This window comes from Callionymus lyra, chromosome 13 (genome assembly GCF_982586985.1).
Source record: "Callionymus lyra chromosome 13, fCalLyr1.hap1.1, whole genome shotgun sequence".
Lineage (NCBI taxonomy): Eukaryota > Metazoa > Chordata > Actinopteri > Syngnathiformes > Callionymidae > Callionymus > Callionymus lyra.
In genome coordinates, this window is record NC_141830.1 from 21,918,815 (window position 1) to 21,943,132 (window position 24,318).

At 38.4% G+C, this 24,318-nt stretch overlaps 1 protein-coding gene across 3 annotated transcripts in view; it reads left to right on the plus strand.

The window, feature by feature from the left end:
• Positions 1 to 24,318, plus strand: part of lama2 (laminin, alpha 2) — a 158,828-nt gene that overhangs the window by 123,026 nt on the left and 11,484 nt on the right. For 2 of the 3 annotated variants that reach the window (XM_087804981.1, XM_087804982.1), the window contains 21 exons: positions 644 to 806; positions 2,339 to 2,417; positions 2,494 to 2,625; positions 3,405 to 3,521; positions 3,596 to 3,759; positions 3,843 to 3,981; positions 5,216 to 5,318; positions 6,395 to 6,511; positions 7,051 to 7,233; positions 8,700 to 8,854; positions 9,018 to 9,161; positions 12,435 to 12,568; positions 14,057 to 14,216; positions 14,296 to 14,420; positions 15,165 to 15,327; positions 15,392 to 15,536; positions 16,815 to 16,953; positions 17,039 to 17,050; positions 17,489 to 17,609; positions 20,949 to 21,104; positions 21,185 to 21,232. In XM_087804981.1, coding sequence (XP_087661107.1) covers positions 644 to 806; positions 2,339 to 2,417; positions 2,494 to 2,625; positions 3,405 to 3,521; positions 3,596 to 3,759; positions 3,843 to 3,981; positions 5,216 to 5,318; positions 6,395 to 6,511; positions 7,051 to 7,233; positions 8,700 to 8,854; positions 9,018 to 9,161; positions 12,435 to 12,568; positions 14,057 to 14,216; positions 14,296 to 14,420; positions 15,165 to 15,327; positions 15,392 to 15,536; positions 16,815 to 16,953; positions 17,039 to 17,050; positions 17,489 to 17,609; positions 20,949 to 21,104; positions 21,185 to 21,232 — 2,699 coding nt within the window. The remainder of the gene's footprint in view (positions 1 to 643; positions 807 to 2,338; positions 2,418 to 2,493; positions 2,626 to 3,404; positions 3,522 to 3,595; positions 3,760 to 3,842; positions 3,982 to 5,215; positions 5,319 to 6,394; positions 6,512 to 7,050; positions 7,234 to 8,699; positions 8,855 to 9,017; positions 9,162 to 12,434; positions 12,569 to 14,056; positions 14,217 to 14,295; positions 14,421 to 15,164; positions 15,328 to 15,391; positions 15,537 to 16,814; positions 16,954 to 17,038; positions 17,051 to 17,488; positions 17,610 to 20,948; positions 21,105 to 21,184; positions 21,233 to 24,318) is intronic. The other variant, XM_087804983.1, reaches the window with a different exon arrangement.

Sequence of the window (24,318 nt, forward strand, 5' to 3'; positions counted from 1 at the left end):
TGTGTTTGATCAAACCAAAGTGATAATTCACAAAAAAAACATGTTTTTTTTTCTGGATTTCAAACCATCTTGTTAAGAAAGTTTTAGAAACTGTTAATCAGAAAACTAAGTATTAATATATGAACAATATATATATATATATATATATATATATATATATTTATATATATATATATATATATATATATATATATATATATACATACTGCTCCTCAACCAAAGAAGAGAGCTCCCCCACTGCTGTCCTCACCATGTTCCCTCCTGTGGAGCGACAATGATCGCATTGTTTACATAACAACATGTAAGTAAGTAAGTAAGTAAGTAATATTTATTTATATAGCGCTTTTCCAGACCAGGGTCACAAAGCGCTTAAACAATCAAAACAATACTCAAAAAAGTGTCCAATCAACCAATCGGCTCTTTCCTGGGCTTTCTAGACCAAAAAGCCAAATGGCTCTTCTCTGGGACTTCTAGTGTTACATTTGATGCTGGTAAAAAGGACTATGTTTCAAGTTATTGCTAATAAATAAATATATATTTTTAAATGATAATCAAGAGGTTTCAATAAAAAAAAAAAAACTTTCTAGGTCATCACTGAATCTTCAGAACTAAAGGTTTTATCGAGTGTGTTGATTGTGTCCAGATCTCCAGCTCAAGGCCAGAGAGTTGAACCGGACCCTCTCCCGGAAGGATGGCGCTCCAGAGAAGAGCCTAAACCAGATGAAAGTGGAGATCCAGGCCATGATGGAGGAGATGAGGAGGCGGCAGCTGGGCGGGAAGAAGGGCGTGGCTGACGAGGAGATGGCGTAAGAACACCTGTTCTTGTTTTTGCCTGTGTACACTTGGCAGTGGTCAGTACCCGAAGGTGATCAAGTTGAATGGTCGGCGGTCGTGATATTTCTTAGTATAAACCAAAATCGGAAGTGATGTGTAAACAACCTCGTGTCCTGCTCTTGTCGTCCCCGTCGACTTCATTAGAAGCGTCTCTGGTGTGCGAGTCAAGGACGTCAGCTCGTTGGAAACGAAGCCGTGACGAACAAAGAGGATGATTTTTAAATAATTCTGGAGATAAATATGTGATCAGAAGTACAACCGTGAATCATATTCAACTCTCTTGAGTCGGACTTGTCAAACACGAACACGTCTGTCTAAAAAGTACCAGCGTCAGGGGGAGAAGTTCTGAAGCCTCGCAAGAGAAAGGTTGCAGGTTCAAGTCCAGTTGGATCGAAACCTCTGTGTTTTCTCTTCCTGTCACTCTATGGGAAGTCAATTGAATGGACTTTAATGTTGTACCTTTTTACAAATTATATTTTTTATCAATATATACATATCACCTGATCGTCTGAGGGTCGCGTGATTGGCTGAAAGTACGATACTCGACTGCTGTTGTCCGGCAGCACCAACATTTTCAGTCTTTCAGAATTTAAAAGGCAATGAATTTAGAAATGTTGAATTTAAATGCATGTGAATTAAAAGGTATTGAATTAAGAAAGTTTGGTTTTGAATAATTTGAATTAAATTATAGAACTTAATGTGTAAAAAAATGAATTGTCCACTTTTGAAATATTTATGAAAAAAATAAAATCAAACTTTCAATATTCGTATGATTAAATTAAAAGATTCAATAAAACAAATTTATATATTTAATTATACATTACACGATTAAATTATTCCAAAAATTGAAAAAAAAACTATGTTTTGATAAAATGAACATTTCAATTTCAAGTTTCCTCTAGAACAAATGTCCAAATTCCCTTAAGTAGATTTAGAATCTAAATATTTGTTTGAAATTGTAAAACAATTCACTTTTTCTACAACATACTAGATTTTGAAGTCAAATGAAAATTTCTATGTGCCGATAAAAATTCTTACTGAAACCCTTTTCCCTCGAGTTTGTGTAGACATTTTCGTTTTGTATCTTTGAGTGAGAAAACTCTTCCAAGACCATTTGGATGCCCCCTGCTCCTGTAATGAAGAGCTTTCCAGGGTGTCCACTGCTGCTCATCCCTAGTCACTGGGATCTAATCAAGCAACACATGAAGTTCATATAACGATGCATTATCCTCGAGAATCCTTTAGTTTTCAACATTATTTTTGACATTTTCTTTGACACAATTGTGTATTTTGTTGTTGAAACTCCCACGTTACGTTCGAACATTATTAACTTTCTTTTCAAATATGAGGTTTACTAGAATCGTTTGTGGTTTTTAGAGCTGATTAATAAAACATAGAAAACGAAATCTGTTAAAAAAAGAGCGTATTGGATGATTAGATGTGACGAACCAAACCGTGGATCAAGAATAATAGAACCACGCCTCTTACTTCTCTGCTCACACAGTCTGGCCGAGGAGTTGTACGTGAAGGTGAAGCGGATGTTCGGAGATCCTCACCAGGCCACGGAGGAGCTGAAGACGGAGGTAGAACCGGCTTCGTGAGGCGACGGGCGCCCGAGGTATCGTGAGCATCTAAACCGTTTGGTTCTTCTCCCTCAAGATCAAGGGGAAGCTGTCGGACCACGAGTCCAAACTCCAGGAGGCTCAGGATCTACTGTACTCTGCTCAGGGCCAGACGCGACAGACCGAAGCCATGGCCGGCCAGAACAAGGCCAACCTCACCAGCCTGCAGGTACAATCCATCCACTTAAACTTACATTTGAATTTCCTAAAAAATTAAAAAAAATATCCATATAATTCCATGTTTATTCATGTATTTTTAAGGTGAAATGTGTAATTATTCAACACTTATCTTTGAGTGTTGTTATTTAAAACTTAACAAATATTGCAGTTTCATGTTAACGTTGTATTTATTATGATGTAAATATAGTTGAGCTAAATCTGGATCTTCGCCTTCTTGACCCAGAGGTTTCAAAAATATAAAATCTGCAGAAGTTTATCGTTACATTCGGGGAAGTTGAATGTTTTTTCCTCTGCACGTAATGAATCGTGGATCGTAAAATGCCGACAGAGCAGAAATCATTTCCCACCAGAGCCGTAAAACGTCTTCGTCCTCGGCTCGCATTTCACCCGATGTTTGTCTGCTTCTACGACCTCCAGATTGGGGTTAGACTCAGCTCAGAACATTTTTAATCAACTTGCTAATTCCTGCTTTTATGGTCCTCGGTCGCTGAAAAAAAACCTGTTTGGCATGAAAACACTTTGATGACAGTGTTTTCTGGAATCTCGACTCTAGAAATTGGAGTTTTTTAATTTAAAGCGGAGCTCTTTTTATGGACTGTTTTGCACATTTACGACTGTCACACCGTTTCCCACGAGATTAAAGAGTCGATGGAGGCGAGGATCAGAATTATTCATTTCATTTGATTCATTTAATTTTCACAACAAACAACGTCTTTGTTTGTTCACAACACCGTCGTGAAGGTGTTCTGACATGAATGTGTGTCTCAGAGGAAGCACGCCGCAGTGACCGGGCTGACACAGGACACTCAGAAGGTCCTCGGTGAAGGTGAAGAGCATCTTGAGGAGGCCAATCAACTCTCTGATGCCATAAACAAGGAGATCGAAGTAAGAAAAAATGTCCTTAAATACTTGAAAATGTTTTGAGCAACTATTCCTTTAATTCAAGTTCTTCTGTACAGGATTTGGAGATGATGGGAAAAGAACTTTCTCCTCTTCACGACCAACTCGACAACAGGGTGCGAGTCCTGAGCGACGGCTTGAGCGACGGCCGTGTGGCCAATCGCGTGTTCGACGCGGAGGAACACGCCAAACAGCTGAACGAATCGGCCGCCATCTTGGACGGGTAGTCACCTCAGCATGGGTTCCTCCACGTGTTCCATCTGTGCCTCGTCATCCATGACACATGCTCTCCTGCTGCTCCCCCAGAATCCTGGCCGAGGCCAAGAACCTGTCCTTCAACGCCACAGCAGCCTTCAAAGCCTACACCAACATCAAGGTCAACGTGGACGAGGCAGAGAAAGAAGCCAAACTGGCAAAGCAGAGGGCGTCAGAAGCTCTGTCGCTGGTGAGTGACAGGTGTCTTTTAAGCACACTCAATATCCTCAAAAAAAAATTTTTATTTTTGTTATTAAGTTTAACAAGTTATCAAATTTCATACTTTTTTCACTCAGTTTGATATTCTGATTTAAAAAAAAAAAAAGATCTAAATTACATATTTTTAAATAATATATATAATTACATTTACAGCACCACTGATTTTATTTAGTTATTACATTTTTTTTAATGTTTAAAAAAGAAAAAGAAATTGTCATGTTAAATTAAACCAATCAATATTTTGATCAGTGATTTACTTCCATAGTCAATAGTTGACTTTAACATTTAATTGGATTTCATTTTAAATAATTAAATTCTATCATTTCTATATTAACCGCAAATGTTATTTTCATTGATTTAATTTATTTAATTAAATACAAATTTTTACGTGGTTTGTTTAAGAAACTTTTATTTATTGGATTTAGAATATAAATGATGTGTTGAAACTTGTAAAAACATTTTTATATTTAATTTTAAAAATAGAACATTTATTCTTTAATGATTTAAATCTAAATATCAAACTGTTTAAAATGCTTTTATTTTCTAAATATTTGAATTTTTAATTAATTTATTTTTAAAAACAACCTTTTAATTAACAAAGTATTTAATTCAATTTGAATAAAATTTTAAAAAGCTATTTTAAATAAAGGAATTATTGAATTAAATTAAAAAGATATATTGTAAAATCTTAAACTGAACCATTCAACCATTTATTGACACACAGCTGTCAATCAAACGTTTGCTCTGAGGGTTGTTATTTCTGACGGTCAAGTGTGAATCTGACCTCTGGATGAAACATTAACTTGTCCAGTGACCAGCAGCCTCTTGTGTCCAGTGTGGAAAAGTACATGGTGAAGTCTTCATCATGTCAAGATGACCCACTCCACACATGCACACACACACACACACACACACACACACACACACACACACACACACACTACCAGAACCAGCGTCTCTGAGTGTAAGCTCGTCGTCTCCATTAGTCGAGCTTTCCACATGAAAGCAGCTCCATGTTTATCACGACCACACACACCTGCTTTTCTTTCTCCTCATCTTCCATCCCTGAGCTGCTCCATCATCTGTCCTTCTTAATCCCTCACATCGTCTCCTTCCATTTTTTGGTTTTGTTCTGCGTGATAAAAGCAGGGGAGTGAGAGAGAAGATGAGATGGACAGCGTCATGTTGTGTGTTTTCTGGTCCAGGCTTTAGGTCCAGATGTTCCAGTGAACGAAGAAGCTCAAGCAGCTCTCCAGAAGAGCGTCAGTCTGCTCAACCAGGCCGTGCGACTTCAGAAGGATGTCAAAGGTCAATCTTCACTTTATTTCACTTCTTTCAAAAAATACTTCCGTTCTGAAATTCTGTTGATAAATGATTCATGTTTATATGGAAAGGTTTGTTTAAGAAAATTTGATTTGTTGGATTTGGAATGGAAATTGGAAATGTGTTGAAACTGTTACAAATATTTTTTTTAGATCTAATTTAAAAGGATAATAATTAATAATAATATTAATTGAAAAAAAAGTGAACATTAATTCTTGAATTATTTAAATTTGAATTTCAAAATCTGTGTTTAAAATGCATTTACTTTATAAATGTTTGATTTTCAATAAAAAAAAAAAAAAAAAAATGGACCTGCTAATAAACCATTTATTTAATTCAATTTAAATAAAAGAAAACCAGCTATCTTTAAATAAAGAAATTATTGAATTCACACAATGAGCCACAGTGGCAAGGAAAACAATTTTCTTATAACAAGCAGTAACCTTAAGCAGAACCAGACTCAGTGCCTTCTGCTGTATAGGGAAATTCTTATCCCTCTGAGTTAAGAAATAGTTATTTTAATATCCTATGTTTTTGTCATGATTATGTTTAAGATTATTTAAATAAAATGTAAACAACTAAACAATATACAAAAAAATTATCTTTTTTCTATTTTGTCATGTTGATTGTTACGCAAGGTTTTCAAATAGCATATTCTTTCTCTTCCGTTTTGCCTCATGGACCCTCACAACAAACTCGGTATAGAAAGTGAGACATTTAATTTAACCGCCCGAGTCCTATGTAGTCTGTTGAAACATTCCTTGAGACGTCCCAACAGACTTGATCATGAGTGGATATGTGTCTCTCAAATTTGTGACCAGGTTTAACAACTGCAAACTAGGAAGAGTCGGTTGATGGTAAAGATTTAGCCGTAAACTCTTAATTAAGGATCAATCTGAAAATACCAGGATATAGAATCGACACCTAAACACAGAGTCAAGATTAAAGGTTCTTCAATATTCACCTCATGAGGGCGACGTGTAGATCACACTTAGCTCAGGTGTTGTTGGAAGTGTTGACACGAGAACAGATGATTGACCGTCAGCTCTGTGTGTCCTCAGAGAACTCAGACAGCGTCTCAGGACTGAAGGACCGAGCTAAAGCCGCCCGAGACAAAACCAAAGACCTGCTCAGAGCCGTCAACGGAACCCTGGCCACGCTCGGCTCCATCCCCAACGGTACGACGTGCGCTGGCTCGACCTGTGTGTGTGTCCACGTAGTGTGTGTTTGTGTGAGCTCGGACCGATGTATGTGTGTTGTGTGAGAGGTGCTCTTGTGAACTCGACCTGACTCATGTCAGCAATGATTGATTGACTTTAAACACACGTTAAACTGCAGTTTTTCTACAAGACTATCAATAATAATAATATATCAACTTGGCCCACCTTTTTTTGATAATATATTTTAAAAAATATATACATAAATGATTAATTGCTTTATTTTCTCAATTCCTATTGTATGTAAAAATGTCCTTTATATATGAATTATTTACTGATAATACTGTGATATCCAGAAAAACCAGGATTTTCAAATGTACAATTGATGTGAAAACAAATGAACTGATTTTAAATGTACTCTAAATTGCATTTTATTTTTAAATAATACATTTAGTGTATGTTTTCAATGTCCAATAAAGTATTTTTCACATAGCTGGTAGTTCCAGATCCTGTCTGACATCAGATTGAATATAATGATTGACAGTAACCGTGTCTTCCAGACACCGCCGCCAAGCTCACAGGCATCAAGTCGACAGCGGCCGATGCTAACAGCACGGCGATAGATGTCCTGGAGCGCCTGGCTTATTTGAACCTGCAACTTGGCGGCATCCAGAAAAACTGCAGTGACCTGGAGGACACGGTCAACGCTGCCAACCAGCTGATCCAGGACCCGGAGAAAAACAGTAAGACGACCCCCCTGAACATCTCACACCTTTAAAAACTGAATCACTCGTTCAGTCCCAATGAATCTTAAATCATGTCAATCAAGTTTTTGACGACAGTATGACCATTTTTTTTTGTCTCTTTTACTCCCCAACAGCGATAAGTATGTATTTTCCTCTTACCTCATCAGAACTTTAAATCTTCGTGGTGCACCAATGCTAGTGTCAGCGATGAAGGAGAGTTAAAGCAACACTATGTAGAGTGATGGATCTGGGTCCCTGAATGCATCATTTGTGGGTTTGACAACAAAGTTGTGGAGTTGTTGCTAACGTAGTACACAACAGTGTTATCGAGTATATAGATTACCTATACGGAGATAAAGGGAGGTGAAGAAGAGAGTGCAGCCAGGGTGGAACACTCTGATGTCGGAGCAAAAACATATAAGTTACAAACTTAACTTAAATTGGATTAAATGCTCAATTAAAGTAAACAAATCTATCCACTCTGTGTTCACCACAGAGTGGTTTTCACAAATGATATAGATGATCCTAATTTATACTCTTCAACAAAATGGTAGTTAAGTTAATATTTTTACAGTTTGGAAAAAAATAAACAGATCTTTTTTTTTTCATTTTAATCATTTAACTGTTTTTATTATTAGTGTTACTACACAATTGCTATTTGTATATCTTCTTGTGTAGTTAGCTTTTTACGATGACATTTTGAAACTTTATTGGGGTTGAATTGAGAAGGAAAAAAAGTTTTTATTTAAATATACATATTTTATTTTTTTTAATATAATGTATTTTATAAAAAATCATGATTTTTGCCTGTAAATAAAGACACAGAAATACACTTTTTTATACTTACTATGAAGTTACTATGTTTCGAAAAAACGAAAATATAAAATACATGTATTTATTTATTTATAAAGGTTAAATCAGAATATGATAGATACATTTAAAAAAGTGAATACTAAAAAAATTGAATTTTCTATTTTGATTTTCATCACATTTGTTTCAATATTTTGGATATAAATGATTGTTCTTTAAAATTCACAAACGTTTGTTCTGACCATAACGTTCAATGTCTAGAATTAAAGGTTTGATTTATATTGTAACGACATATTTTACCTCATTTTCTTCTGTTCTGACTTTTTCCCCGAATCAAAAATGTTCAAATGAGGAATAACAACTCCAGTAGTGTTGCTTTAAATCATGTGACCTCAAGTGTTGGCGCACCACTGATTCTTACCGTCATCTCTTCAAGCTTGTAGTCGCCGCTGCTAATGTAGCTTCTGCTCTTCTAGAACTTTTACCTGCGACGCATGAGTCTATGATCTGCCTTTTTTTCCGGCTCAGAGATTTGAAAAAGCTTGCGATCAGCTCTGAGCGGCAACTAATGGTTTCGGCTCTGTCGCCTCATCCTCTCACCTCTGGACGCCATGCTTTGAGTTGTGTATGAATCCGTGTCTCTCTGGGATCAGTCCACGCCGCCGGAGCCAAAGTGAAGGATTTAGAGGACGAGGCCGAGCGGCTGCTGGAGAAGCTGCAGCCCATAAAGAAGCTCCAGGACAACCTGAGGCGAAACATCTCGCAAATCAAGGAGCTGATCAACCAGGCCAGGAAGCAAGCCAACTCTGTGAGTCCTCAGATTAACATCTCCGCTGTCGTAAGTCCTGAAGACCTACGGCGCCGGAGACGCTCGTTCGTCACGATCGAAGTGCTGCGGCAACTTCATCTGCGACGCCAAATCATCTCCGGTTTACTGAGTTGTGATGCGAGATGTTTGTCTTCTGCCGTAGATTAAAGTTTCCGTGTCGTCGGGCGGAGACTGTCTCCGTAGTTACCGTCCCGAGATCAGGAAGGGAAGATACAACACCATCATCCTCCACGTGAAGACCACCACGCCGGACAACCTGCTCTTCTACATGGGCTCTGCCAAATATGTGAGTGTGACCTCCATAGTTGTGTGTTCAGTTATTAGGTTCTTGTTTTTAAATATCTATTTTAAGTAAGTAAGTGGAGGTTATTTGTAAAGATATTTCTAGACCAGGGTCACAAAACACTTTAACAATAAAAACAATACACAGTTAAAATATATACATTAAAAGATCAAGACACATAAGACAAACACAGGAGTCGCAGAAGATCTGGCAAAAGCACGAATAAAAGTGTCTTAAGATGTTTCTTGAAGGAGTCAGTGGATCATCAAACACAGAGGAAGATCGTTCCAAAGCTTAGGAGCAACAGTCTGGAAGGATTTCTCTCCTCTGGTCCTGAAGCGTGTTCAGGAACCATCAGTAGATTCTGATCCACAGACCTCAGAGCCCGAGCTGGGGTGTAAGTCTGGATCAGATCACTGATGGAAGATCTGACCCTGAATAGAAAGTAAGAACCAGGATTTTAAAGTTGATCCTGAAAGAAACTGGCAGCCAGTGAAGAGTTTTAAGGGGAAGTCACATTTTTACAAGGGGCGGACTTACTGAGTGACTGAAGTTATTTAATACAAACTGCAAAACACCACGACAAAGCCGATTCTGAAAGAAACAAAAAATATATTTACTCACAATCTGCTTACTCATGCATCATTAGTACGTTCTTTAATATTATATATAGTATTCTGGACAATACTTCCAGTTCTGGTTCATCATGGCTGAAATAGGAAAAACAGCAATAAATCATAATATTGATCTTCCTTGATGCTGCATCTATTTCATTTTTGGGGGAAGCAAATTTAATTTGACCAGTTAGTTTATGCATCATATTTAAATAAAGTATGTGTAGAATAAAATATAAAAAATAAATAAATCTACAATTAATATAAAAACATTCATGGCGTTTGTTCATTTTTGTGTTGCAATTAAACTTCCAGCCACTAGATGGCAGCAGTCATTAGGCCTACGCCGCTAAAGGAACAATTTAATCCTGCGAGATACCAGCAATGACTGAGGACGAGAGGATACAGTGACTCCAGCAGCTTTTGAAGCTGATGTTTGGACATATTACGGTTTGAAAAAGAAATTAAATCAGTTACGACTTCGTCAAGAGTCATGTGGTCTGTAAATTCTGTAACACCAGAGTCAAGTACTCGACAATACTACACATATATACTTGTTTCTTGTCACTAGACAACTTTAATGTAAACATTGAAACACTAAAAAAAAAGCTAAACTAAGAAGAAAATCATTAAAATATTAAATATATTATATAAAAAGGTGTCATCATGTCATGACTAATGTCGCCGTCTTGCTTCTCTGTGCAAAATCAATACAAACTTAGATATTTTCTAAATAAACTACAGTGAAGTTGTACCAGACAGTGATGTCTCCTGGGAAATAAAGTAAACGTGCAGTTAGAAGAGTCTGGGATCATAATTGCTCATCACTGGTTGTTAACACTCATTAAATCTGTTCCAACTCCTACTCTGTCTTCATGCTGATCGTGTGTGTCTGTTTGTGTGTGTGTGTGTGTGTGTGTGTGTGTGTGTGTGTGGTTGTGTGTGTGTTGTTGCTGACGCCTGCGAACAGCGCCAGAGAATCCTGATGCATTAATCATGTTTAATACATTGTTTAGGTGCTGCGTTCACAACCGCGGGACATTCATCACACTTGCACTCTGCTGCTGCTCCCCTTTCCAAAACAACACAAAAACGCACACAAGATCCCAGAGTGACTCGTCCAATCTCAGGATAATTAATACTTCTTGACACATGCTCGCTAACACACCTTTACACGCCGGACACACTGCTCTTCCGCGGCGACGCACATAATTCCGGAATGTGTTTGTGTCAGGAGCGAATGAACAGTAACTTTTTCTACCAGCTGACCCTGATTTCCCCAGAGGAACTCTGCTGCATCTCACACGTGTGTGTGTTTGTGTGTGTGTGTGCGTGTGCGTGTGCGTGTGCGTGTGCGTGTGCGTGTGCGTGTGCGTGTGCGTGTGCGTGTGCGTGTGTGTGCGTGCGTGCGTGCGTGCGTGCGTGCGTGCGTGCGTGCGTGCGTGCGTGCGTGCGTGCGTGCGTGCGTGTGTGTGTGTCTAATGAAGGATTAGGCACGAGCGTGTGTGTTAACATGTCACTAATTTTGTGTCTCTGGATTACTCGGATGTGATCTTATGATTTATCACCACGACAAGAAGTTGAAAATCATCTTTAATTGTGTAGTTCTGAGGAATAATGATCACACGTTTTTGTAGTTTCGAGGCGTCTTCACATATATATTTTAAAGATTCATTAAACAAGTGTAAGAGGAGGATTCAGATGGAGGTAAAACAGCTGAGGTTTTTTTTTAAAGCCTTACCAGTTCTTAAATCCTTTATTTAAATAAGTTTTAATAATTTAATTTCCTCCCGCAACAATTGTGCTATAATAACAAAAATCACTTTATTGTGAAACTGTTTAAGTTCTGGCAACTTGTGTTTTCTTTTTAAATTAATTAAATTGTGTCCCTAAAATGATTATAATTATTGTTAATAATTATGATTTAAAAGAAAGTATAACAATAATTAAAACGATATTAAGAACAACGATTAAAATAACAATTACGCTTATATTATCATATCTTAGAAATATAATTATCCTCCTGTCATAACCATATTATTTTTTATTGTTATAGAAATAATAATAACATTTTGACCAACACTAACAATATTAAATATTATTATAACAACAACATTAATAATATGACCTAAAACAGAAGCATACCCAATTAGGATTCATAATATAAAGTGAACACAAATATATATATATAGATATATAATATTGTATAATTTATTGTATTATAATTTAGTAAAAGAAAGAAACAAATAAAAATAACAATGCATGCATTCTATAAAATGTTATTGTTCTATCAAATTATGAGATTTATCTCATTATATTTTGACTATTTTGAATAATATGTTGTAGGTTTATATTATATTACAACACAAGATCATTTGCTTCCTCTTTCATGTTGTATTATTGAATATTGAATATATATATATATATTCTTACAAGAATTGTATCTTTTCTATCTCTGATAAAGTACAATGTTATTGTTCCGTGTTATTAGCAAGTATTTGTCTGATAATTATTCGATTAAATGTCTATATATATATTTATATATATATACACTTTTTTCAATACTCACTGTAATACTCCTAAAATAACTCTCAAGTGATTATTTACCATACGATTCAGAACAAGGTCCATCGGCTCTTACGAAGGTGTGTGTGCGTCTCAGGTGGACTTCCTGGCGTTGGAGATGCGTAAAGGGAAGGTGAGTTTCCTCTGGGACGTGGGTTCTGGTGTCGGAAGAGTGGAATACCCTCATCACTCCATCCACGACGGCAACTGGCACCGGATCGAAGCTTCACGGTGAGAGTCGCATTTTTTATTTACTGAAAATGTGTTTTATTATTATTATTATTACTTGCTTTTATGTTATTTTTGTACTTTAATTTATTTATTTTAATTCACGTAACATTTAAATAATTTTAATATCTTCTTTTAAATGCATGAATACTTCACACAAATGTTTAACTATGATTTGCACATGACTGTAATCACGAAAAAAAGTTACTCAAATGTATTTTTAGGAGACAAAAAGTGTGCTAAACTAGTTAGCATATTATGTAGTTTGTTAGGCTAAATGTGCTGAACGCATATTATGTAGTTTGTTAGGCTAAATGTGCTGAACTAGTTAGCATATTATGTAGTTTGTTAGGCTAAATGTGCTGAACTAGTTAGCATATTATGTAGTTTGTTAGGCTAAATGTGCTGAACTAGTTAGCATATTATATAGTTTGTTAGGCTAAATATGCTGAACTAGTTAGCATATTATGTAGTTTGTTAGGCTAAATGTGCTGAACTAGTTAGCATATTATGTAGTTTGTTAGGCTAAATGTGCTGAACTAGTTAGCATATTATATAGTTTGTTAGGCTAAATATGCTGAACTAGTTAGCATATTATGTAGTTTGTTAGGCTAAATGTGCTGAACTAGTTAGCATTTTATGTAGTTTGTTAGGCTAAATGTGCTGAACTAGTTAGCATATTATGTAGTTTGTTAGGCTAAATGTGCTGAACTAGTTAGCATATTATGTAGTTTGTTAGGCTAAATGTGCTGAACTAGTTAGCATATTATATAGTTTGTTAGGCTAAATATGCTGAACTAGTTAGCATATTATGTAGTTTGTTAGGCTAAATGTGCTGAACTAGTTAGCATATTATGTAGTTTGTTAGGCTAAATGTGCTGAACTAGTTAGCATATTATATAGTTTGTTAGGCTAAATGTGCTGAACTAGTTAGCATATTATGTAGTTTGTTATGCTAAATATGCTGAACTAGTTAGCATATTATGTAGTTTGTTAGGCTAAATGTGCTAAACTAGTTAGCATATTATGTAGTTTGTTAAGCTAAATGTGCTGAACGCATATTTTGTAGTTTGTTAGGCTAAATGTGCTGAACTAGTTAGCATATTATGTAGTTTGTTTGGCTAAATGTGCTGAACTAGTTAGCATATTATGTAGTTTGTTAGGCTAAATGTGCTGGACGCATATTATGTAGTTTGTTAGGCTAAATGTGCTGAACTAGTTAGCATATTATGTAGTTTGTTAGGCTAAATGTGCTGAACTAGTTAGCATATTATGTAGTTTGTTAGGCTAAATATGCTGAACTAATTAGCATATTATGTAGTTTGTTAGGCTAAATGTGCTGAACTAGTTAGCATATTTGTAGTATGTTAGGCTTTCTTTACTAAATCAAGTTTCTTCTCCTAGTTTCCCAAAAGAGCTTCACAGGGACTCGTTTATACATTTCCTTTTTAAGTAAAAATGAAAGTTAAACGATCTCGAACTATCCTTTAGGAATGGATTGAATGGCACTATATCAGTGTATCCTCTAGAGGGCACTATGGCGGGCATGATGCCCACCCCTGCCAGCGCCAACTCCCCCACAGCCTACACCATCCTGGACGTGGACCAGAACGCCTACCTGTTTGTCGGCGGCATCCTCGGGAGAGTGAAGGTACAGTATCTTCAGGGACCGACCCACGCCACGTCGGACCCACTTCCTTCAGGTGACGCCGTCTTGTCTGCCGCTGCAGAAGGCGGAGGCCGTGCGGACCACCACCTTCACGGGCTGCATGGGAGAGACCTTTCTGGACGGTAAAGCCATCGGACTGTGGAACTACAGGGACCGACACGGCGACTGTAAAGGATGCGTAGTCAGGTACAAGTCGATGTCGTGATTATCAGCAACAATATCCACCTCGAGACATTTTGTTTTGAGCAGAGCTTGGTTCTTATTTTTGCCAAGAAATAAACATAATTTGATGTAACACCTACTTAAAACTACACATAAATATCTTCTAATCAGGCAATTTTATTTAGAAAATATATTCACAATTTTCTTTGAATTAACTCTGACAGACAATGATTACCTGCAAAAAGAACATTAAATACATCAAGTCATGAAATATAAGTGTTATGTTCTACTCTGACCTCAAGTCAAAGTCAACTAAAGGTTTTATCCTCAATACTGTATCGATAACTATTTATAATACAATAACCGATATTTTAAAAAAAAATTAATACTTGTTTTTACATATTTTTTGGGGGCTTTTAAATATTTTTTAACCATAGTTATGTTGTTGGTTTATAGTTCCATAAATTAAAAGTGTAAAAATTAGATTTTTATTTTCAGTTAACATAAAAGAAATAAATAGAATCCTGCCTTAGGACGAGAGAATACAGTGACTCCAGCAGCTTTTAAAGCTGAAGTTTGGACTTATTTTGGTTTCAAAACAAATGAAAGCAGTTACGACTTCGTCAAGAGTCATGTGGTCTGTAAATTCTGCAACACCAGAGTCAAGTACTCGTCAATACTACAAATATATCGTTGTTACTACAGTACAGTATCGTTACTGCCATATTTTGGTCTGGACCCATGAATGAAGGTCTTCTTGTGATGCAGCCCTCAGCGTTCAGACAGCGAAGGCGCCGTCCAGATGGACGGCGAGGGCTATGCGGCCGTCGGACGCCCGACCAGGTGGAACCCCAACATCTCCAGCATCACCTTCAAGTTCCGCACCTTCTCCTCGGACGCCCTGCTCATGTACCTGGCCACCGTGGACATGGTGAGTCCTCACTCCCCCACACGCACCGCTTCCTGTGACGCCGGCGACGTTTGTGCTGCCACAGAAGGACTTCATGTCCCTGGAGCTCACGGGCGGGAAGGTGAAGGTGAACTTTGACCTGGGGTCGGGGGTCGGCAGCGCCGTGTCGGACAAGCGTCACAACGACGGACACTGGAAGTCACTCACCATGTCGAGGAACAAAAAACTGGGTGAGTCAATTTGAGGTTTAATTGTAGGAGAAGGTGTTAAAAAAAACTGTTTTATCTTGACGCGGAATATTTCTTCTTCTTTTCTCTCTTTTTTAAAAGTCTGAGATAGATCAAGATCGACCATATTTGACAGACGTTTGATCATTTTCAGGCCTGTGACTTATAAAGTACACTTATTGACATAACGTAAATGACGTAAAATACAGAACTTTTTGTATAAATAAATGTTGGTTTGAAGTCACAATCAATTGACTTGTGAGAAGAAATAACAGTTTTCATGTTTGTCTGAATCCTCTCTGAAGTACAGAGCTGTTAGTTCGCTGCTATATCTTCGTTTCATAAGCTGTTGATGATCTCACTCCAAAGCTTAAAACCAACCACAAACTTAAACAAGTGATTAAACGAATCCTCGCATTCCTTCTCTCACACCAGCAAAATTTGATTCAAAATAAATGATTTCATTTAATTTTAGGGGAAGGTTTTAAAATCATATATCATTTTCATCATAGTTATATTGTAAAAATACATTATTTCCCATTTTTATTTCAATAATGTTTGAATATTCACAGCGTTTATTTTTGTTTTTGCAATGCAAACTTCCAGCCGCTAGATGGCAGCAGTCATTACGTCCTCCGCAGCTAAAGGAACAATGAAATTCCTGCGATGACTGAGGACAAGAGGATACAGTGACTCCAGCAGCTTTTAAAGCTGATGTTTGGACATATTTGGGTTTCAAAACAAATGAAAGCAGTTTCGACTTCATCAAGAGTCATGTGGTCTGTAAATTCTGCAACACCAGAGTCAAGTACTCGACAATAATATACATATATACTTGTTTCTATACCTTTATTTCTGAATTTAAATATTTATGTATTTTGTTATTTGGAGATTTATTTATTCAGGTATTCATACATTGAGCTTTTTATTTATTTCTGGTTTTCTACTTTTCATCTTTTTTGTTTATTTGGAAATGTACCTGTTGAAGTTCAAACTGAGAAGGTCTTGCGTGACGTCATGAAAGATACTTTACTACAGTATGAATCTGATGAAGCTTCATGAAACAGTGTCATTATATTCAGATTACACTAGATCACTCTATATCTGCTCTTTTTTCCTTTGTTTTGAACAACTGTTCTAATGAAACATTTTTTAAGCTGATGGCGCCACCTCCTGACCTCTGAACAACACGACACTGTTTCATGAAGCTTCATCAACACATCACTCATTTTTCCATCAGTCCTGTGCAATAAATTGTGTTTCTCTCAACTTCTCTCTCAGCCACTGTGACAGTGGTGGACATCGACAGCGGCGTCGAGGAGAAGATGGTGGCCTCGTCTCAGGGTTCCGCCACCGGACTGAACCTCAGAGAGAACCAGAAGATCTATTTCGGAGGTCTGCCCACCGTCGGGAACTACAGGTGACGTCTTTTTATTTTCATCGATTTTCAAGGACTTGAAGTAACTTTGTGTTCTGATGACTTGTGGCCACGTTGGTGTCGGCAGTATGAAGTCAAGGTAACAAACCGGTGACACCGCAGACATTCTACCTTCATGCATGAAGAAGCCACATCACCATTCGTGCGTCGTCTGCTTGTTCACGCCACGGCTGGAATCACTTTTCCAAACGTCATCTAAACATTTTATTTCTCAATAATCACAGGAACCAGAAAAGCACTCGGAGAGCTCGGACTTCATTTACACCTTTATTTCATTCATTTATCTCCACTTTTATTTCACGCTGATTTAGTGAAGGCTCACATCCATCTAGACTTCTTCTTCTACAGTTTAACGACGTGATGCATTTAAAAGTCCTGATCATTATAAACGGTTTTAAAATAAGAACGTTTTCTTCCTTCGCTGCATTTCTTATCACGCTGCTAAACGGCTGTCACGTTGAGTCGTTGATTTTCCACCTTGGCCTCGATTCCATAACAATTTTGACGTCTCCTTCAGGTCGGAGGTCAACCTGAAGCGCTACGCAGGATGTCTTCAGGACATCGAGGTCTCCAGAACGCCATATAATCTCCTCAGCAGCTCCGATTACACCGGAGTCAGCAAGGGATGTAACGTCGAGGTAAGAATCCGAGGCGTAATCCTCACGTTGCGAACCTTAATCTGATGTTTAATGTGTTATAAATGACAGCAACGGAATCATTTGCGTTTCCTGAAGTCAGTTGAGATGTAAATCCAGGCAGTCCTTCAGAAGTATTTGATTATCCCTCCATCGTTCTGATTTATTCAATAATGCTTCGTGCCAGGAAAATAACGTGGTCTCGTAATGAAGGTTAAATCGACCAGGTCAAACCTTCAGGGGTTTTTGCCTCTGAATGCATCTTTGAATAGCTAGAACAAGCTTTTCTTCGGAGTCCGTGAAGCATCCATTCATGTTTTCAGTCTAATTCTGATAAGCCAACGTTTGGTCGCGTAAAAAGGAAACGTTTTCATAACTGAACTGAAAGATTATACTTTTGTTTGTTGTTTATGATGTAATTTTTACTCAAATTCACTGCTTCAGTTGACAAGAATTTAAAGGACCACTTATAAGAATATTATTATATTCTTATCATATACTGTAAATATATATATATTTCACTGAAAAAATGTTATAACTATTGATGTTTTTTATATTGATGCTGTTGTTTATGTGATTAGTTATGATGGTTTATTGATATTATTATTATTGACTATTATATTTATGTTTTCAATGTCAATGTTTTTAATTATTGTAACATTATTTCATTTGTGGAAGTGTTTTATTCAGTAAAAAAAACTAAACATCTGACAATTGTGTTGAGCCAAACTGCAAACGGGAAAGCTAGACATCTGTTTTCAATTTTTAGCAGATTGTTTGTTATCCTAAATAATTAAGCGTAGTTGTAGTTTGTTAGGTTAACTATGCTAAACTATTTAGCTTGGTTGTAGCTTGGTAGGCTAACTCTCCTAACTATTTAGCATAGTTTTAGTTTGTTGGACTATCTTTGCTAAATAGTTTAGCATTGTTGTAGTTTGTTAGGCTATGTATGCACAACATTTTATCACAGTAATAGTTTGTTAGGCTAACAATGCTTAACATTGGATGGCCAAGGACGAATACAAGGGGAAACTGGAGGAGCAACTGGCGCAGGGCAACACAAGGGATGTGTGGAAAGGCCTGAAGAACATCTCAGGTCATGGCCAGAGTGGAGCCAGAGCCACAGCAGGGGGAGACCAAAGATGGGCCACTGAACTGAACCAGTATTTCAACCGGTTTGATCAGGGCCCCCCTCCCCCCTCCACCTCTGCCCCTCACTCTTCACAAAGCTGTTTTTCCCCTGCTTCAGCCCCCTCCCCCCAACTGTTCTCACCTCCAAGCCACCTTTCTCCCCCCCAACAAGCCCTACTGCCTCAGCTGCCCAACCCCCCACAGCCACCTCTCTCTGTTACATCGGAACAGGTGAGGAGAGAATTAAGGCGACTAAAGATCGGGAAAGCTGCTGGACCAGATGGACTCAGCCCCAGACTGCTCAGGGACTGTGCTGATCAACTTTGTGAGTTGGTCGCACACATCTTCAACCTGAGCCTCAAACTGGAGAAGGTCCCGGTCCAGTGGAAGACCTCCTGTGTGGTTCCGGTTCCCAAGGCGGTACACGCGAAGGAGCCGAGCCACTTCAGACCAGTCGCCCTGACCTCCCATCTGATGAAGACCTTGGAGAGGCTGGTACTCCGCGAGCTACGCACGACGGTGAGCTCTGCGTTGGATCCGCTGCAGTTCGCCTACAGGCCAAAGATGGGGGTGGACGACGCCGTCATCTACCTGCAGCACCGGGCACTGACTCATCTGGAAGCCGCCGGTGGCACTGTGAGAGTCATGTTTTTTGACTTCTCAAGTGCTTTCAACACCATCCAGCCGGCGCTGCTAAGGAAGAAGATGGAGGACGCAGGAGTTGGGACACAGCTGGCAGCATGGACGATGGACTACCTCACCAACAGGCCGCAGTATGTGAGGCTGCAGGACTGCAGGTCTGAGGTGACCATCTGCAGCACCGGGGTGCCTCAAGGGACAGTGCTGTCACCTTTCCTTTTCTCCCTCTACACGGCGGACTTTACCTATGACTCCAGCAGCTGTCACCTCCAGAAGTTTTCTGACGACTCGGCCATTGTGGGCTGCGTGTCTGGGGGGGGCGAGCTGGAGTACAGGTCAGTCATCAAGGACTTTGTTGACTGGTGTGAGAGCAACTACCTTTGCTTAAACACCGGTAAGACAAGGGAGATGGTGATTGACTTCAGGAAAAAGTCCCCACCACATCAACCGGTGAGCATCCAGGGCTCGGACATTGAGCTGGTGGACAGCTTCAAATACCTGGGTGTTCACCTCAACAATAAACTGAACTGGTCCACACACATCAACGCCGTGTACAAGAAGGGCCGAAGTCGCCTCCACCTCCTGGGGAGACTGAGGTCCTTCGGAGTGTGCAGACCACTTTTAAGGACCTTTTATGACTCCGTGGTAGCCTCTGCTATCCACTACGCTGTGGTCTGCTGGGGAGCAGGCAGCACGGACCGGGACAGGAAGAGACTGAACAGGCTGGTCACGAGGGCCGGCTCTGTCCTGGGCCGCTCGCTGGACTCGGTGGAGGAGGTGGGAGAGAGGAGGACACTCTCCAGACTCTCCTCCATCAGGGACAACGCTCTCCACCCACTGCACCTGACCGTGGAGGAGCTGGCCAGCTCCTTCAGTGGCTCAGGCACCCCCAGTGTAGGACGGAGCGTTATAGAAGGTCCTTCATCCCAACTGGTGTCAGGATATTTAACTCTCTACTTTAAATATCCTGATGCTAATCCGTAGCGTGTTTTTCTTCTTGTGTGCTTTTTATTTTTATTTTTTTTCCGTTTTTTATTTCTATTTCTTTTTTATTTTTATTCTATTTTATTTTGTTAATAGTGTCAATTTCTAATTTTGTAAATAATTTGTATATTTTTAAGATCGTTTTTATTTTATTTTGTATTATCTCTTGTACTATTTCTTTCTCCTTGCACTTTATTTTCTTCCAACTGCGCTGTTGTAAAAGTGTGTTTCCCCTCTGGGGATGAATAAAGCCTTTCTATTCTATTCTATTTAAGCACAGTTGTAGTTTGTTAGGCTGAGTATGCTTAACTATTTAGCACAGCTGCAGTTTGTTAGGCTAACTGTGATAAACTTTTAAGCATAGTTGTAGTATGTTAGGCTTACTTTACTAACAATTTTGCATAATTTAAGTTTGTTAAGCTAAACTTTTTAGCTAGTATACTTAACAAGTAAGTATTGCAAAACAATGTTGAACCATGGATTCAATCCCTACAGTCACATCTATTTTAGTGTTTTTAAAGACACATTATTCAATAATTTTTTAACGTATTTAGTTGTTTAACAATCATCTACTGATGTTTTTTTCAGAACCTTTACACGGTCAGTTTCTCCAAACCGGGCTACGTGGAACTCAGTGGCTTCATGTTGGACATCGACACTGAGATCAGCCTGTCGTTCAGCACGCTCGCCGACACCGGCACCATTCTCCTGGCAGTGGGCGGAGCTCAGACCGTTAACCAGCAGGTGAGTCACGCTTCGCTTGTGTGTCTCAATACGATTGTTGTCGTCCTTCATACACAACACGTTTTCCATTTGGGTTTTAGAACACAAACTCTCTCAGTTCCAAGAGAAGACGGAGACAGTCTGGAGAGGTATGTTGAACAAACATACATACACACACACACACATACACACACACATACATACATACACAAACACATATACACACACACACATACATACATACACACACACAGGAACGTGCGGTCAGGGGAGGCAGGTGAGGCATTGCATTCACCTCTCAATGCGCAATCAATCACAAACTGTCGTCATGCATTCAATTGACGCGTTGGTTTCCGAATCTCGAAATGCTCAAAAATATGTTTATTTGCCTTGATTTTCACAGTCTGGCTGATGTCTTTGACCATTAAAGTGTAATGTTCGTAAGGGTCTTATTTAGTTTCGCTGATCGGAAATGCAACACATTTAAAAGGCAAAGTTGGAGGCATATGCTAATGAGCCTCATCAAACTAGTCACATCTCCATTGAGGCGAGAGACTTTTAAAACTAAAGGAAATAAGGTTTTACAACAAAGTAACGGAAGTTTGTGGTGAAGGAAAAAAACATGGACTTTATCTACGGATCAAATTAAGAAACAGTTTTCATTTCAGTCATTTAAAAAAGAGATAAGACTAAGAAAACTACAAATTTTAAAACTACATTTTGTCCTTAAATAAAATATTATTTGTTTTTCTCACACTTGTATTGACCCATTTAATACTCAATATTTATCTTTTCACCATAATAAATATTGTTCCGTAAATCAAGCCAATCACGGAAGGCCTGGCGAAATATTAACCAATCAGAAGCCACAAAAGGCGGGTCTATCTGTCACTACAGCACCACTTGTCTAACGCCGTCGATCGGGATTCTTCACTTAAGCCAAATTTAAAGAGTTCTCTTTAAAGCTTTAAGGGTAAATTCCCCAAACGCCATTTAATAGGAGGAAATAAACGCTTTCAAATTAAGAGCATTGAATCAGTTGCATCTTCCTTGTAATCCTTTAATATCACGGTTTTACTCTATTCTGTTTAAATCCACGTTTGCTAATCCTTTTTTTTATTATTATTTATTAGTTCATTCATCTTTTTCTATATCCATTAATTGTTGAAAACAAATTTAAATTTTCAGCCAATTGAAAGTTCTCAGATCATTAAATATGGGTAAAGATTTTGAATATAGAATTTTAAATAAATTGATAATTAAAACATAATATTTCAGGTATGACTCTTATGTCATGTTAAAATACTGTATGACATTTTTATGAAGCTATAAATCAATATTCATCCACAATCGATGCCATAGATCTAGAGGACGTAGACTAATATCCCTCAACATATCACAACAATTCAATATAGACTTGTTGAGAAATTATTAATTAAATCATATATTTTTCAAACTCCATATGTGTTTGAAGAATGCTGCTGAGATATGAAATAACCAGTAGCTAATTGAATAAGTTTCCCGTTTGGGTTTATATACGTGTAAATCTGATACTAAAGTAGTCACTGCGCACACACACACAAACACAAACACACACTTTCATAAGTGCATATTAACAAGATTAGCATTTTTGCTGGCAACTATCTTAATTGGATTGTGTTTCTCTGAAAATCACACACACCTGTGAGCTGAGTTGCTCAAAGCCATCGCTACTTAAACTTCTATTCTTATTTTTACTTGGGATATTTAAACAAAATCTAAAATAAATAAATCTAATACTATTCGGTGACAAGTTGAGTAACAATCTCATTTAAAATATATATATTAAACGTTCCTCTGTGAGTCGCCTCCTCTGACGAATACAAGCTTCAATCTGAGCGGGAAACATGGCGGCTCCGCATGTGTTAGCATAAATTGTGTGAGTTTGTTTCCACCTGAATACTAAAGCGCGGAGGACGGCAGGTTACCTCGGGATTATCCATCATTAGTTCGGCGCATGAATCTATTTCTACTAACAACCCGGGCTCGGGGCGTGTGTGTGTGTGTGTGTGCGAGGCGGGGGTGTGTGCGTCAGCGGAGAAAGGTTAAGTGAGGTTAAAAACACCATCATCTCAACTTGGCCTTGACTAATGGATGTTTTTAGAAAAGGGACCGGGCAGGAGAGGAGGGAGAGAGAGAGAGGAGGGCAGCAGAAACAAAAGATGGAGGGACGTTTAGAGGTGAGAGGGAGGAGAGAGGCAGAAGGAACTGGAGGAACCAGGAAGAATCTGAAGTCATGATTTAAAGTCCTCTACATCTGTGCGTGTTCTACAGATTATTCTAAAAGGTTGCACAGGATTTAGTCATCTGAGAGTAAGAGGTGCTATCATTACAGTGCGTCCTGGGATCGCCCCGGGGCCTCCCCCCAGCTGACCCTGGATAACTAGGCACCTTCTGATGAACCGTCTTCTAGATTCAAATTGAATTCATATTGATCGTTGTTATTTTGCGTGGACAAAAAGATCAATAGATCATTATGGTCTTTATCGATTGTCATTCCTGTGTTTTGAGTCAAGTTTTGAGTCGACAAATGTTATGTTCAAATCACAAAAAATGTATTGTTGGGGAGTTGAAGACAGATGAAGATTTAATTTTTTTTTTTAAAGAGATTTTATTTTGATGTCATCATCTACTTCCTCTTTTCAGCGCAGTGTGGCCTCAGCACAAATGAAAGTCTGTGTTCCTGTGGAGTCTTAAAAAAAGTCGTAGAAGGTTTAATTATTATAAATGTTTTGAAGCCTTGAAAAATGAGTCTTAAATAGATGTTGGACTCTATTGTATCATCAGTGTGTGTTAAATACACAATATTGACATTAGAAAATGATATTAAGCCCCGCCCACTGAAAACATTTTTCCAGAGATGAAATCTTGTTTCCCATAACCACACCCACTCTGCTGTGATTGGTCAAGCATTGAGGTTTGTCACCACGTGTCATCAATCCTGTAAGTCTCCAAGGGACTCGTTGTATAAACAAAGCGGGCAGTGATTACAGCCGGCTGGAGGAGGAGTGAAGCCATTATTACGTCATAATGGACTCTCGTAACCTCTCGTTCGCCCAGATTTCAGAGCAACTTTATAAAGTAATGAGTGTAAAACATGGTCATGATGAGGAACTTACTGCATATTTTGAAAGATGTGAGTCAGGAGAGTTTTAACATTAGTTGCTCTTTAAAAAAGATTAGCCTTAAACCTATT